The sequence below is a fragment of the Armigeres subalbatus genome, chromosome 3, assembly GCF_024139115.2.
Source record: "Armigeres subalbatus isolate Guangzhou_Male chromosome 3, GZ_Asu_2, whole genome shotgun sequence".
NCBI lineage: Eukaryota > Metazoa > Arthropoda > Insecta > Diptera > Culicidae > Armigeres > Armigeres subalbatus.
Window position 1 is genome coordinate 154,803,259 of NC_085141.1, and position 16,137 is coordinate 154,819,395.

Consider the following 16,137-nt stretch of genomic DNA (forward strand, 5'->3'; position numbering starts at 1 on the left):
AAATCCATTTTTTTACACCGTGTATCGTTTCATACTTGTTCGCGCTCTAGCGAACGGCTATCAATCTCTTGATTTTCAATTATCTTTCGATTATCAACTCCCTCTTACTTTGAGTAAAGCCGATAAACAAATCATGGTAAACAAATGTGAATCAACAAGATCAGGAATTTCTTTCTATGTAAATAATATAAACGTTAACTTAACAACTCAATTCGTTATATGTGAACATAAATAATTCATAAATAATCATACAAGATCCGATGCAAAACTTACTCTAAGAAGTCAATGACACTCGGCCCAAAGTACGGACTTCGGTCGCTGGTCCTCATGTAGTATAGTCCGGATGCCTCACTGTTTCGGTTGGATGGTTCTCCTCCCATTTTTGCCAAGTTGATAGTGTTTTCCTTCAAAAATGGAAGCTCTGCAAGCGACAGTATCTGCTTTGCCAGGAGGTACTCTTCCGGTTCTTCAAGAGATTCCACAAATAGCTCCCATGAACGTGAATGGGCGCAGATTCCTGGAAGTGAAGTTAAAAATTTAAGGCAGTGGAGTAGGTATTCCCGATCGAAGGGCTCAGCTAGAGATTCCTGGAAGTGAAGTTAAAAATTGAAGGCAGTGGAGTAGGTATTCCCGATCGAAGGGCTCAGCTAGACTATTAATCAATTACACATAACAATGGTCGTTATTCATGTAAACGTATGTTATTAATTGAAAAAATCGATGAGAAATGTGATACGTTGTGAACATATTGTTTAATCATGTGGTTTTCGTTTTCAATATGGCCATCATAAATTTCGAGAAAAAAATTAATCTCATAAAACATTATTATTCATTTTTCATTTATTTAGTTTACATATAAACAGATAACACTGAATCAACAATTTGACGCCATATTACATGGTTCGAGGCCACATCTCTCAATCCTCGAATGCGCCCCACGCTCGCCAAGTCGTTTTGCACCTGGTCTGCCCACCTTGCTCGCTGCGCTCCACGCCGTCTCGTACATGCCGGATCGGAAGCGAATACCATCTTGCTGCCCTGCCCATCGTACCCTTCCGGCTTTAGCTACCTTCTCTTCTTAGCATCCGTCTCTCGAATACTCCGAGTGCCTGCAAGTCCTCCTCGAGTATTGTTCATCTACCGGTCCTATCAGCGTCTTGTACATGACACATTTGGTGCGCTACCCGAGTAGGAGAAATTGGCTCAATATTACCTAATTCTGTTATTGATACCATACTCTGTTATGAACTAGCCCTGCATAATAGGTAAAATATCAAAGGAATAATACAAAAAACGTATTTTACGACTAACATTGTTATCAGCCGTTAGCAAGGATCTGAGGTAGACGAATTCCTCGACCACCTCGAAGGTATCCCCGTCTATCGTAACATTGCTTCCCAGGCGGGCCCTGTCGCGCTCGGTTCCGTCCACAAGCATGTACTTTGTCTTTGACGCATTCACCACCGGTCCAACTTTTGTTGCGTTTCAGGCGGGTGTACAACGGGCAGCAGGGACTATGTCCAAGGGCTTGACGTCCCCTCCCCACTGCGAGTTAGGGGACCTGCCTAGGATGTGGTGGGGTTTGACAGTGGGCTCTGTTAAACTTCTACAAAAAGCTGCATGTATCCGTAAGCAGGTCCTATCAAAGCGACCGTGCGCCGCTCAAAGCACACTAGCCCAACCCAGTGGCATCGACAACGGCAACGTCAACGGACACGAGCGGAAATCGAGATATACAACGAATCTAGGGCTGACGGTTGTGTCATTCCACTCCTTGAGTAAAGTCGGGTGACACCGTCTTGAAATGGTGGGTGGGCTAATGTCACAGCTGCCATTCGTCCCGTAAAACCGTGACAGGCCTTGGGGCACGCCGTCTTAATCCAGCCGTCTGGCTTAACCAAGCAGATGGGAGTAGGACCAGTTGATTCCTTTCTGGCTCACGCCGATCCGGCTCTGAACACCAAGGTGTCAACCCCCGCATGGCCTCACTGCATCAGTAAATATAACCTTGGGATCAAAAAGGCGACTATACCAGTTGGGTTCGAGGGCAGCCCTAAGGGGGACCCAACAAACATGAATAAAGCTAAATTAAACAAACAAGCATCGGAAGTGAACCCCTTCGCAAGGAGAGGCTTGGAGAGATCTCCACCCAACGCATCGGGTGCGAGAGAAATGGAGATGAAGGACACGAGTAGCGAAGTAGTCGTCGTGGAGAGCGATAACGATACGCCAATAGTCGATAAGCAGCAGCACAATGCAGTGGAGATAGGGTCGAGTGGCATCCTGCCGAGCTTGACCGTCGTCATGGTGCAACTCGATGACATTATCTCTCGACTTATCCAATGGACGGGCAGTATGTCGAAAGACCTGAAGCTGAAATTGCTTAAGCTTCGCAATTTGGTTCTTGCTGCCAAGCAAGAACAGGAAGTGCTTGCGGCCAGGCTGGAAGGCTGTGGTAAAGCGGAGAAGAGTGCACAGACTGCTCCCTTCTCCTTCCATAGTACCACAACCATGGCACAGGAGGCGTTAGATTTTGCCCTCAGCGACAAAGCGGTAGAGAGGAGAACAGATAAGCGAGCCAGGGACTCGCCTGACATTAAGCGCTTTAAACAGAACGCAAAAAGGCGTCGGGAAAGCGCAAATCAGAAGAGCGGGCCCACGGAAGTTGCAAACATGGGAGAACGGCGTAAGAAGAAAGCGAGGACGAAACGAGCCAGTCGGCCACCGGAGGAGGGAAGCCAACCCGACCAAGACAACCTGCGGTCGGACGGTCCCTGGCAAACGGTAGTAAATAAACCGAAGGTGAAAACGGCAATCACGCGCCCGGCGAGAGCCAGACAGAAGGGTGAAGCACTTCTCATTAAAACAGAGAAAGAGCGCTACGCCGACGTGCTCAAGGCGATGCGCAGCGCCGAGAAACTGGCGGACCTTGGTAAAGAGGTTTGTAGCATAAGGCGGACGAGCGGGCGAGATGATCCTTGTCTTAAGGAAGGGCTCACAGGCGAACGGTACCTCATATGGAGCGCTAGCCCAGGAAGTCCTAGGCGAGAGCGTAGAAGTGAGGGCTCTACACGACGAAGTGACTCTCCAATGCAAGCAGCTGGACGAGGTCACGACATCGGAAGAGATCGCCTCGGCCATCAAGGACCAAGGTGGAGTGGTGGTAGCAAATGCGTCCATCCGTCTGCGAAGAGGACCGCAGGGGACGCAGATTGCCACGGTGAAGTTACCGGCCATCGACGCTAACAAGGTGATCAAAGTTGGTAAGCTGAAAGTTGGCTGGTCAGTATGTCCAGTCAGCCTCTACCAACCACCGGTAGTCGACAAGTGCTTCCGCTGCCTCGAACCGGGACACAAATCGTGGGCGTGCAAAGGGCCGGATAGGAGTAACCTATGTAGGCGATGCGGCGAAGAGGGCCATAAGGCGCACACGTGCGAGAAAGCACCATCGTGTACGCTATGCGCGAGCAGGAAGCAGGAACATAACCACGCTATGGGTGGACCTGCGTGCCCGTTGAGTGGTTATACGAGGAAGCCGTGCAAGTAACGCAGCTCAACCTCAACCATTGTGCGGCCGCCCAGCAGTTGCTGTGGCAGTCGGTAGTAGAACGGGGAGAACGGGGAGAACGAGAGAACGGACGTCGCTATCTTGTCGGACCCGTACCGCATCCCCGCGGATAATGGGAACTGGGTAGCGGATAGATCCAAATCAGCGGCGATTTGTACGACGGGAAGATACCCGATCCAGGAAGTGCTGAACACAAGAGCGGAGGGTACTGTTATAGCGAAAATAAATGGAGTGTACTACTGCAGCTGCTACGCCCCACCAAGGTGGCCGATAGAACAATTCACCGAGATGGTCGATCGGCTAACATCAGACCTAGTGGGTAGCAAGCCAGTAGTAATTGCAGGAGACTTCAATGCGTGGGCGATAGAGTGGGAAGTCGCTTTACTAACCGGAGAGGGCAAACGCTGCTAGAGGCTTTCGCCAAGCTGGATGTCGTGCTGTGCAACGAAGGCTCCAAAAGTACCTTCCAGCGAAACGGAGCGGAATCGATAATAGACTAACGTTCTGCAGTCCAAGTTTGGTCGGTGATATGCAGTGGATGGTCGACGACGGTTACACCCACAGTGACCATCTAGCTATCCGGTACAGGATAGGCAGCGAGGCAAGAAGAGAAAGCCGGAGAGCTACTCCCACAACCCGGTCGTGGAAGGTCGCCCACTTCGACGGTGGGACCTTCAGTGAAGCTATGGGTCTGGAAGAAAACACGGGAAGTTTAAGCGGCGACGAACTGGTTGCGGTCCTGTCTCGAGCTTGTGACGCGACCATGCCGAGGAAGGTGCGACCACGGAACTGCAGGCCACAGGTATACTGGTGGAGCGATGAAATTGCAGCCCTTCGAGCAGACTGTCTCCGGGCTAGAAGAAAAACGCAAAGGACACGCTTGGCGGAAGTGAGGGAGGAACGCATCGAGCAATTCAAAGCAGCGAGACTGGCTCTAAACAAGGCCATCAAAGAAAGCAAGAAAGCCTGCTTCGAAACACTGTGCCAGAGCGCCAACTCGAACCCATGGGGAGACGCCTATCGGGTGGTGATGGCCAAAACAAGAGGAGCACTGGCTCCTCCCGAGCGATGTCCAACGAGGCTGAAGACTATAATCGAGGCACTATTCCCGCACCACGGCCCAACCCACTGGCCGCCAGCAGCGAGGGTAGCAAATGATGAAGCGGTGGAGAGGGTGACGGTAGAAGAGATATTGACGGTGGCAAAGTCCCTCGACCCGAGTAAAGCACCTGGTCCGGACGGGATCCCGAATATGGCATTGAAGGCAGCCATAACGACTAACCTGAACATGTTTAGGTTGGCCATGCAGAAGTGTCTGGACGAGAGGACATTCCCGGATATATGGAAGAGACAGCGTTTGGTCCTGTTACCGAAACCTGGCAAGCCACCAGGAGACCCCTCAGCGTACAGACCAATCTGTCTTATAGACACGGTAGGGAAGCTACTGGAGAAGTTGATCCTGAACAGACTGTCGCCGTACGTCGAGGAGGTAGGAGGATTATCGAGCGAGCAATTCGGCTTTCGGAGAGGAAGGTCTACTCTGGGTGCCATTAAATCGGTGGTTGACACTGCAAAGGTCGCCATCGAATGCAAGCGGCGCGGTATACGTTACTGCGCAGTAATAACACTCGACGTGCGGAATGCATTCAACAGTGCGTGCTGGATGGAGATCGCGAACTCGTTGCTTCAGCTGGGAGTACCGGTAGGGCTGTATAAGATTCTGGGAAGCTACTTTCAGAATCGATTATTGATCTACGAGACAGACGAAGGCTTGGCTACCGCCCCCATCACGGCAGGTGTCCCACAGGGATCAATTTTGGGTCCATTGCTGTGGAACGTGATGTACGATGGCGTGCTGCGGTTGAAGCTCCCGCCAGGAGTCAAGTTAGTGGGATTCGCCGATGACGTAACCATGACCGTGTACGGAGAATCCGTCGAAGAGGTCGAATTGACTGCAGCCTATTCGATCAGCCTAGTGGAGGAATGGTTGCGCAGCAAGAAGCTACAGTTGGCGCATCATAAAACGGAGATGATAGTCGTTAACAATCGGAAATCGGTTCAGGAGGCGACAATTAGAGTCGGCGGCTGCGACATCACCTCCAAGAGATCTCTGAAACAATTGGGGGTGATGCTCGACGATAAGTTGAGCTTTAAAAGTCATGTCGACTACGCCTTCCAGCGCGCGTCGACGGCGATAGCGGCACTATCGAGGATGATGGCGAACAACTCTAGGGTGTGCTCCAGCAAGCGCAAGCTGCTGGCAAGCGTGGCGGTTTCAATACTACGATACGGAGGACCAGCTTGGGTGTCAGCGTTGAGCGTAAACTGCAACGTGCGAAAGCTGGAGAGTACTCATAGGCTAATGTGCCTGAGAGTTATCAGCGCATATCGCACCGTATCTCGCGAAGCGGCATGTACTCGCGGGCATGATGCCTATCAAACTGGTGGTAGAGGAAGACGAGGAGTGCTACGCCCTCAGGGGCACCGATAACGCTCGAAGGAATATAAAGGCAGCAACGGTAGCCAAATGGCAGAGAGAGTGGGACAACTCGCCTAAGGGAAGGTGGACCCATCGCTTAGTCCCAAGTGTGTCGGCATGGATTAGTAGACCTCATGGGGAGCTAAACTTTGGCTTGACCCAGTTCTTAACAGGCCATGGATGCTTCAAGTGGTACCTACACAGGTTTGGTCACGCGGCTTCTCCCACCTGTCCGCAATGCCCAGACGTGACAGAAACGGCTGAACACATCCTGTTCACATGTCCTCGGTTCGAAACGGAGAGGAGTGCGATGTTGGGGGCATGCGGAACGGACACCAACGCCGATAACATCGTCATAAAAATGTGCCAGAACCCAGAACAGTGGAGAGCGGTTGCAAGAGCGACGTCCAGGATAGCCGACATCCTGCAACGAAGTTGGCGCATAGAGCAGCAGCAGGCAGCCGTTACGGATAGCGGACCATGAGTCGTGGAAGTCGTGAATATATATGTCGATAATGGATGGGAACGACAGCGTCGCAACTGTATTCAGCTTGCGGCGAGCGCGTAGCCGCAGAACGTGGCGAAACGGCCGGGTTCGGAGGAGCTCCCGCTTTCGGGGAACTTCTCGTCGGAGTAGGTTAGATCCGCCGTCGGGGACTATCCGAGTCGTTCGCGATCGCGACCGAGGCGGGAGCTAAATGGCTCAATGAATAAGGTGAGAGCTGAATGGCTCAAGGCAAATGAAACTCGGTTATCGGAGTAGGCTAGGTCCACCGCCGGGGATCAGCTGAGTAGACCGTGGCGTGCGAATGTACCGGCTTCGGGTCGTCGGGGCACCATTGAACTGGAAGTTATCTCCACCCGGAATCTTTGGATTGACCTCGGCACTCGCCCGGTCACCCGTTGAGACGGGTCGTCGGTTACGGGGGAGCTTCCGACGTCGGGGAACTCCCTGTCGAAGTAGGATTGATCCACCGCCGGGGACTATCCGAGTAGTCCGCGACCAAGGTGAGAGCTGAATGGCTCATCGGTTAAGCAAGAAGCTGAAAGGCGCAGTTCATGGGAAATCGGTTAATCGGAGTAGGCTAGGTCCACCGCCGGGGACCAGTTGAGTAGATCGTGCCGCGTGAATGCACCTGCTTCGGGTCGTCGGGGCACCACTGAACCGGAAGCTATCTCCACCCGGATCTTTGGCCTGACCTCGGCACTCGTCCGGTCACCCGTTGAAGTGAGAATGTGCGTAGGACTTGAGCGGATCTATGAACATGCATACCAGGTGAATGTGTAGTGTTGGTAATGTAACAGCCATCACGAATGCGGGTCGTCGGTATCGGGGAGCTTCCGCCGCCGGGGACTCCCCGTCGGAGTAGGGTAGATCCGCCGCCGGGGACTATCTGAGTAGCTTGCGAGCACGTTGAGAGCTAAATGGCTCTAAAATAAAAAGGAAAGTAGATGCGTTGCTGAATGGCACAAGGAAAAAAAGTAAAGGGCTTAAGGGCCCACGCTTTTGTGTGCTTGCTGGCACCAATAAAGGGAGCCAAAGGGCTCAGACGTATGACAAAACATCGAAGAGAGGCACTGTGAAAGGTGTTGTTTTGGGAGGAGTACTTTTAGTACTGCTTTCCCCACAGAAGTAATACTGAAAGGTAGTCCTGGGGAATTGTGCATTAGAAGAGAGGGTAACTCAAGTAACCTTCTGTTGCTTGGGTGGGTTTAGTGGGTCCGGCGGTCTGGCCTTCTGCCAACCGCGCCAACCCCACTCCCTGAGTGATAATTTCAGGTGTCTGTATGCAGATTTGCCTTCATCCCTCTATAAAAAAAAAAAAAAAAAAAAGGCGGGTGTACAGTTCTGCCACCTTTGCAAATGTTCGGCCGACAATGTCCATGTCATCCGCGAAACAAATAAATTGACTGGATCTGTTGAAAATCGTACCCCGGCTGTTACACCTGGCTCTCCGCATGACACCTTCTAGCGCAATGTTGAACAACAGGCACGAAAGTCCATCACCTTGTCTTAGTCCCCGGCGTGAATCGAACTGGAGTGTTCGCCCGAAATCTTCACACAGTTTTGCACACCATCCACCGTTGCTTTGATCAGTCTGGTAAGCTTCCCAGGGAAGCTGTTCTCGTCCATAATTTTTCATAGCTCTACGCGGTCTATACTGTCGTATGCCGCCTTGGATTAACGAACAGATGGTGCGTTAGGACCTGGTATTCACGGCATTTTTTAAGGATTTGCCGTACAGTGAAGATCTGGTCCGTTGTCGAGCGGCCGTCAACGAAGCCGGCTTGATAACTTCCCACGAATTCATTCACTAATGGTGACAGACGACGGAAGATGATCTGGGATATCACTTTGTAGGCAGCATTAAGGATGGTGATCGCTCGAAAGTTCTCACACTCCAGCTTGTCGCCTGTAACGTTCCACGTTCTGCCGGGTACCTTGCTGCTGCGCGACCGTCCGCGCTGCGTCCTTCTCCTCCAGAATCTGTCTGCACTCTTCGTCGAACCAATCGTTCCGTCGACTTCGTCCCATATACCCGACGTTGTTCCCCGCTGCGTCGTTAATGGCTGCTTTGACTGTATTCCAGCAGTTCTTAAGAGGGGCCCATCGACCTCACCCTCTTCCAGCAACGCTGCCTCGAGATACTGCGCGTATGCAGTGGCGACATCAGGTTGCTTCAGTCGCTCTAGGTCGTACCGCGGCGGTCGTCGGCACCGAACATTGTTGATGACGGATGGTTTTGGGCGCAGTTTAAGCATCACCAGATAGTGGTCAGAGTCGATGTTAGCGCCCCGATAACGTCGATAATGTCGGAGAAGTGCCGTCCATCAATCATAACGTGGTCGATTTGTGATTCTGTCTGCAGTGGTGATCTCCAGGTGTACCGATACGGGAGGCTGTATTGGAAGTAGGTGCTGCGGATGGCCATATTCTTGGAGGCGGCAAAATCAATTAGTCATAGGCCGTTTTTGTTCGTAAGCCGTTCGTAAGTGCTGAACTTCCCAATAGTCGGTCTAAGCCCCTCGTCTTGGCCAACCTGAGCGTTCAAATCTCCTATGGTGATTTTGACGTCGTGGCTTGAGCAGCTGTCATACTCACGTTCCAGCTGCGCGTAAAATGCGTCCTTTTCATCATCAGTGCTTCCGGAGTGTGAGCTATAGACGTTGATTATGCTGAAGTTGAATAACCGGCCTTTGATCCTCAACCTGCACATTCTTTTATTTATCGGCCATCACCCGATCACGCGCCTTTGCATATCGCCCATCACTATGAAAGCTGTTCCCAGCTCGTGTGTGTTGCCGCAGCTCTGGTAGATGGTATGATTACCTCTAAACGTTCGCACCATTGATCCCTTCCAACAAACCTCCTTCAGCGCTACGATGCCGAATCCTCGGTCCTTGAGCACATCGGCGAGTATGCGTGTGCTCCCGATGAAGTTGAAGATTTGCAGTTCCACGAATCGAGTTTCCCATCGCTAGTCCCTTTTCGTCGCAGTGGTCTTCGCTAATGGTTCTGGTCTGTACTCTCTTGTTGATTGTTCGTTGCTTATGTTTTTTTGAAGGCTGGCTTGCAGGGCCTGACACCAAACCCCCTAAATTTCCGGAGGACCATTCCTCCTTATTCCCGGTGGACCATGGTGCACAGTTTCACTTAGAGTCCCTCGCTGGCACTCGGACGATGATCAGCCGCCCCTAACATGGAGAACAGACGCTGTTGTGAGCCGATCCTGACATGGAGAACAGGCGCTCTGTAAGTTTTGCACCTTCGGAGAGGAGCAAACCCCCCCTTCCCTGTCAGCATACGGCCATAGTTCCCACCGGGGTTGGTTACCCGATCTTCCCTAAGGTTGCTCGTATCCAGGCCAGCACCACGGGGAGGTAGGGATAGGAGTTGCTGGGTAAGAGGCTAAGGACCGCAAGATGGGGTCTATTTTATTCCTTCAGGTACGCGAAGTACCAATGGTACGCTTTACCCAGCATTTGCCGTGCCAAATGTACATGTCATATGTATTGAACTTTGAAGTTTCAACAAGGGCTTACAAGGGGCAGTTTATTTTAAAAAAATACAAAAGTATCACATTCAAATTATTATTTTAATATATTGAAATTTGATACCCATATGCGTGATCAAATTAGTTCCACTTTTGCGACTATCACCCAGGGACCTCCGGAACCGTGAAGCAGTGAAGAGCATTTACTCTCAATTTGGTTTGAGATTAAATCTTTCAGATGGTGGCTGTTTGGCTTGCCGTCTCTTGCCGCATTTCATGATGTGAAAATTGACTATTTTTTTTTAAAGATTCCTCAATAACTTTGACTGGTTTCAAGATAGATAAAAGTAGTCTTCTAGACAAACATGTTTTTTGTCATTATGCACAACTTTCTAGAATGAACCATAGTGCTAAAACCATTTTCAAAAAAGTAATGCTCAAAATATGATTTTTGGGGGTCATTCATACAAAACGTTCTAACTCGTTACAAAACCGTTAATCCAATATTGTGTCTTCAGAAAAGATGTTCCAATTCACATTCTTTATAACATTGCTGAAGATAACCACTGCTTTTGTACATCTGCGTAATTTTTTTTATTTCATACCGCCCTTCTAGGTAGATAGATCATTGATATTTTCTTATCAAAAGAAAGCCCAAGAAATATCCTTCAACTCTTCTGAAGACATCATGACTCTAAAATGTAGTTTTCAGGCCGAAAACTAAAAAAACGCACGTTTTGGGGGCTTTTGAACCAGTGTGGAACGGTCCAAAATGCACCCCTGGGGCAAAATGGCCTCATTCTTAAAATCACTCATATAATCTGTTGTAGTACATTTATGAACGAACATTACCATTACAATTCATAATTAATCATCCATCATTGAGCTCCATTGGACAAAATTAGCAAAATCACTTCATACTCACTAAAATTTAACGATTTGCTATTTTTCCACCACATCCGTAAGATTGTAACAAACAACCATGCGTTCACCATCATTTTACATGCAACTGAGTCATTGTAGACCACCATTCGGGTGTTTTGTTTTTCTATTTTTTTAAATTTTTTTAAATGCGTCAGAAAGTCTTGAAAACCTCATTGTTTTGAATAGGAGATCCTTGTGAAGTGTAGCTGTTTGTAGTAGTTTGTAAATTTTGCACCTATACGTTGAAATGGTTGGGTATTTTTGTTTATATGGGCGAAAACATCGAAAAAGCTTAAGGGGTGCATTTTGGACCGTTCTCCCCTACGTGCACGCTCGCAGAAAGCCTAATTGGTTCCTTTCATCGACTCATGCCAGAGTTGTCCAGTAAGTCCAGTAATATTCCTTCAAATCATCGACCGGTTTTGGATTTTTCTTGATCTGAATATGTCCGATGGCGATTCCGGTCACAGGGTTTTTGATCCGACTAGCTCTGATAACGACTCTTACCATCGACTATCTCGTTTCAGAGTTGGATTTTATTGACCAAACTAAGTCCAGAAGTGGTTCGAATTAATCCGTTAGCGATTCTGAATATCGACCGATGCATTTCACAAATGGATTTTATTGACACTTTCTTTTTCTTTTTCTTTGGATTTGCGTATGTTTTTGAAATCTTTCAGAAATTCGTTAAAATATCCAGAGTTGTTTTTTAGGAATTTTAATTTTTAGCTGTTTTTATGTTCGGTGCCTTAATTTTTTCCCTTCATTTAAGTATTTTTTTAATTTTAAAATTAGGTCCATCACTAGTTCGGTACCTTAAGATACACCTAGTACTTTAAGAATTTGGCGGTGAATGATTGGATTCAATAATATTACTCTTAATGAAAGACCTGAGACAATATCAAGCTATAAAACAAATTTAAGTTAAAGGCATAAAAGATTTTATGTCATTCCCAACATTTTTCGTTTTCTCTGTATGTTTGCATCTGTTTTTATCATTTACCGACTGAGTTTTCCCAAATTATTCGTATGGGGGTCCCGCTCAATGCTTTAAGATATGGATTTCACCGGCATCGTATCTTACATATGATAGATATAAGACACGATGCCGGTAAAATCCATATCTTAAAGCATCTATTTTGCCCAGCAGCATCAAATTGTTAAATAGCATTGTTTATACATCTTTCTTATTCAGCATTTTGACCAAAATTCGTGGTTTAATTTTAAAACATTGAATGGATGTTTATTATTATAAACTAGTTTATTTGTGGACGCGGTAGAGCCCGTGGCAAGTGTTTTTTAATATGAACGGTTCATTAATTCATGCATTAAAAAAAATCAATTTTTTTAACGTCTGCTGTCTGTGATTTTTTTCATCAAATGCTGTGTCTGATTGTCTAAGGTTGTAACTGATTTTGTTTTCTGCATCTGATAGTAAAAAAAAAATGAAGTGTTAAATATTTTATTTTTTGTGAGAATTAACCCGCGTGCTGCGTCTGGTTGGCTAGTCACCGTACAGACAAACAGGGCTATTTTATATATTTTATAGTATATAACCATGAAAAAATAACATTGAATTACATTAATCAATTTAATTATAAGGCATTTTATAGAAAAACATTCGCTGTACGTTTAATTTTGTCACCTGTAACAGGCGTATTTTGAAATTATTTTCAAAAGCTTTGGAGAAAAATTTTCAACCATTTTATGTACGCATACAAGGAAGAGATGGATATTGAAATGCATTAAAAACAACCGAATTAAAAACAACATTAAAAACAACAACAATTCATTTTCCTTTGAAATTTTCGAATATATTCATCTAATCCATGCTGTACGCTCAATTTTGAGAGTGACTGTACGTCTAAGCTTGGAAGATAATATGTATTAGCATTTCCATATCATTGTAAATCGTTTAACTTCACATGGAAGTAATACAATACAATCGTTTACGCCTCACCGTGAGCCAACTATAATGCAAGGTAAGCGTCGATTGATTTTTCCAGCGTCAAATGTCAAAGTGGTTGACTGCTGGTGCCTCTGCAAGATCATTCAAACGCGATGGATTGACTTCAAAAAACGTCTATTTGTCTGTGCCTAGATTTCCTTCCGCGTCCAACAAATTATCTGTAGCGCCACGACGTTGAAGATACTAGGATGTACATAACTCATCGTACCTAGTTGATAATTCCAAACTATCGCTATTTACCGAGTTACCATTTTATTTTTGCATTCGTATATCATGACGTTAATGAGGTTAAATTTTCAATTTTAAAATTTCCTATACTGGACCGGGATTTGAACCCAACCACCTTCAGCATGGTCTTGTTTTGTAGCCGTGTATCTTACCGCACGGTTACAAAAGACCCTCAGGCATGTAAATGAGGCTTGTGATCAGGGATTGAATCCAAAAGAGAAAGAAAAAGTATCTCTCTTATCATCTCTGTTGACATATATGATATGTAGCATACCATGAGAAACTTTTTTTTTGTAAGCTGTCATGATGAAGAACTGATTCGGAAGACTATACCTCAAGAGAAATTTATTTTTAAAATCTCCAAACCCATGCTGCACTGGTTCTGATGATGCCTTTTAACTTGTTCTACACAACTGTGCGCCCCCCAACACAAAATTAGCAAGAGCGAAGCGAGAATCACTTCTGTGTGCCTATCTGATTTTTTTTCGCGCTTGTATACAAGTTTGCTAAATTTGTTATATTGGCTTGTTAAGATTCGGAACAGTTTTTGCCTTCCTTTTATCATTGTTTGTTATCTATTGAGAGCGATTTCTACAAACGCTGTATGTGATTATCTGTTCATTCTCAATGTACACGCACTAGGCAGCACAACTCAGACCGATTTGGTTGCAGTAACTCGTATATGACTAAATTTATTCGTATATAATAACTTATCTACAACATATGTGCTGCTAGGGCTCACGTTTTGCCTTTCTCGTATACAAAGTATACGTAAATGCTATAGGATCACTCCAAAACCGAACTTTTTATAGAATGCTCGGAGACCCATAGTGTTATATACCAATCGACTCAGTTCGACGAATTGATGTGATGTCTGTATGTGTGTATGTATGTGTGTGTGTGTACAAAAATGTGAGACACACTTTTTGGTACTTATCATTATCCGATTTGCTCACAATAGGATGCAATCTACGCATTATGCGGCTTAGTTGTTTCCTATTGAAAATCGGCCCGATCGGTCATTGCGTTCCAGAGTTATTGACAAAACATTGTTTTTTGCCAAGGGTCCCCTCCTTGGAAAAAAAATTTTGAAAACCGAAATTTTTTTTTCGAAAAACTGCTGCAATGCATTCAAATGACCGCAGATAGATATGAATGGATGGAAATAGTAAAATCTATCCCCCTAAAGTGCTATTTTGACCTCTCTTATATATTTTTATAATGCACGAAAAAGGCACCACCAACGCTAGGTGGATTAATTTGGGTTTTTAGTCAATAACGGGGCCACATGCTTAAGTTCATTTAAGAAATGAAGGATTCTTATTTTGACTCTCGTTGCCACCACAGAACGAGAACCCCTCTGCATCTCCACGATTATCTTGACATAGGATCTTGTATTATGTCTGGATTCACATAGGTGAGAGATGCGATCTATGGGAGGGGATTATGTTAAATGCGACTTGAAAACGCGAACCAAATATAGTGAAAGTTCACGATTGATTTACTTAATGACCACATAAAATAGAACTTAACACCCGGATCTCGCGAAAGTTCTACGTTCGACTGATTGATTTACTTCACGAGCACACAAAATCGTACTGATCACGCGAAAGCCCTGCGTCCATCACGAACAACAATCGCGCACTACGTCCTGATGTTCCCGGGGGATTATGATATTGACTCACAACTTTTCTTCAAAATCTAAACACATCCGTTTGAAACATTGGGATATTGCGCTAATTTCAAACGGATAAGCAATTTGCTGGAGAATTCGATTTATATGAATCTCGACAAACCATCATAAGATTGCGCAATTAACGATTAAAACCTTGCACATCGATCCCAAATTTGCCCTGCTTGGGCCTTATGATCTTCCAGGAATACTTTAATTCGATGTCACACGATTGTGTCTATAGATGTAGAAGATCTTACCTGCAAAATTGAATCCGCATCCCGGTTGTACAACTCCTCCATTAGGGTAGAAATCCGCCGTACCGATTGGTTCGAGATATCCCAATAAACCGCCATTGGTATGAATCACTTCAACGTACTGTGCGTCATCTTTGTCAACACGACTATTTTTATCCCAAAAGGAAATTAATGGCCACGCTGGATCCAATGCCACTATCGTCGACAGGCGTCCACTTCCAACAGTTTTGCCACTTATTCCGGCTACATGAGCTCCCAAACTGTGCCCAACAACATAAACATCTTCCAATGTCAGTCCCTTACTTGTCTTCAGACTCCACAACATCTTCCCAACCATTCGTCCAACACCCTCAACGCAAAGAGCAGCTGCAATGTAGTTCAAACTACCGGCGCAGCTGGACCAATCCACTACGATTACATTGTAGTTCCACTTCCTCAAGTAGGTCTGCCGAATCTTCACATTCAACGGTGAGTTCCGGTTATTCAGCCAACCATGGATCACCACCCTCGTCGGCCTTAAAACATCAAAAGTAGCATCATCCACATAGTCTAGTTCACTTAACCGGTACGCAGAACCAGCGGAATTTGTCTGCGAGAAGAACACAAACACCACATCCGGTGCCGAGGAACCCCACTTAGCGCGGCTCTGTGCTTCCACCGCCAGCCGATGAACCCAAATCATCTCCCACGTTGACGTGGGGATTTGTATCCAATCAACATCGTGCTGCTTCGTTTCGTTGAGAGGAATGGCGAGAGATACTGCGTCCAGTAGTCCAATGAGGAGAAATTTCAAGAAATTCCGAAGAATCATCATTCCGACATCCAATTCAACTACCTGACTGCAGCACTAATGTAAAACTAAGTGACACTGTCGCTGCTTCAATAATTGGCGACAATTATAAGTGCCCTTCATCTTCAAAAGTTTGGCTGAAGTTCATTCTGATAAGATAAGAACGCTGATTGGGGTCTTGTGAATGGACGAACTGGTACAGACTAGATACAAGTCGAACTATCGAATACTTGTGGCTGGGGGTAATATAACTGA

General features: G+C 46.4%; 1 protein-coding gene across 1 annotated transcript; it reads right to left on the reverse strand.

Moving 5' to 3' along the window:
• Positions 1 to 249: 249 nt before the first annotated feature.
• On the reverse strand, positions 250 to 15,931 carry LOC134219860 (phospholipase A1-like). The gene is made up of 2 exons (XM_062698749.1): positions 15,096 to 15,931; positions 250 to 517 (listed from the first exon to the last, which is right to left on the reverse strand). Exons 1-2 carry the CDS (start codon positions 15,904 to 15,906, stop codon positions 270 to 272), a joined length of 1,059 nt encoding a protein of 352 aa, XP_062554733.1. The 5' UTR covers positions 15,907 to 15,931; the 3' UTR covers positions 250 to 269.
• Between the last annotated feature and the right edge of the window lie 206 nt (positions 15,932 to 16,137).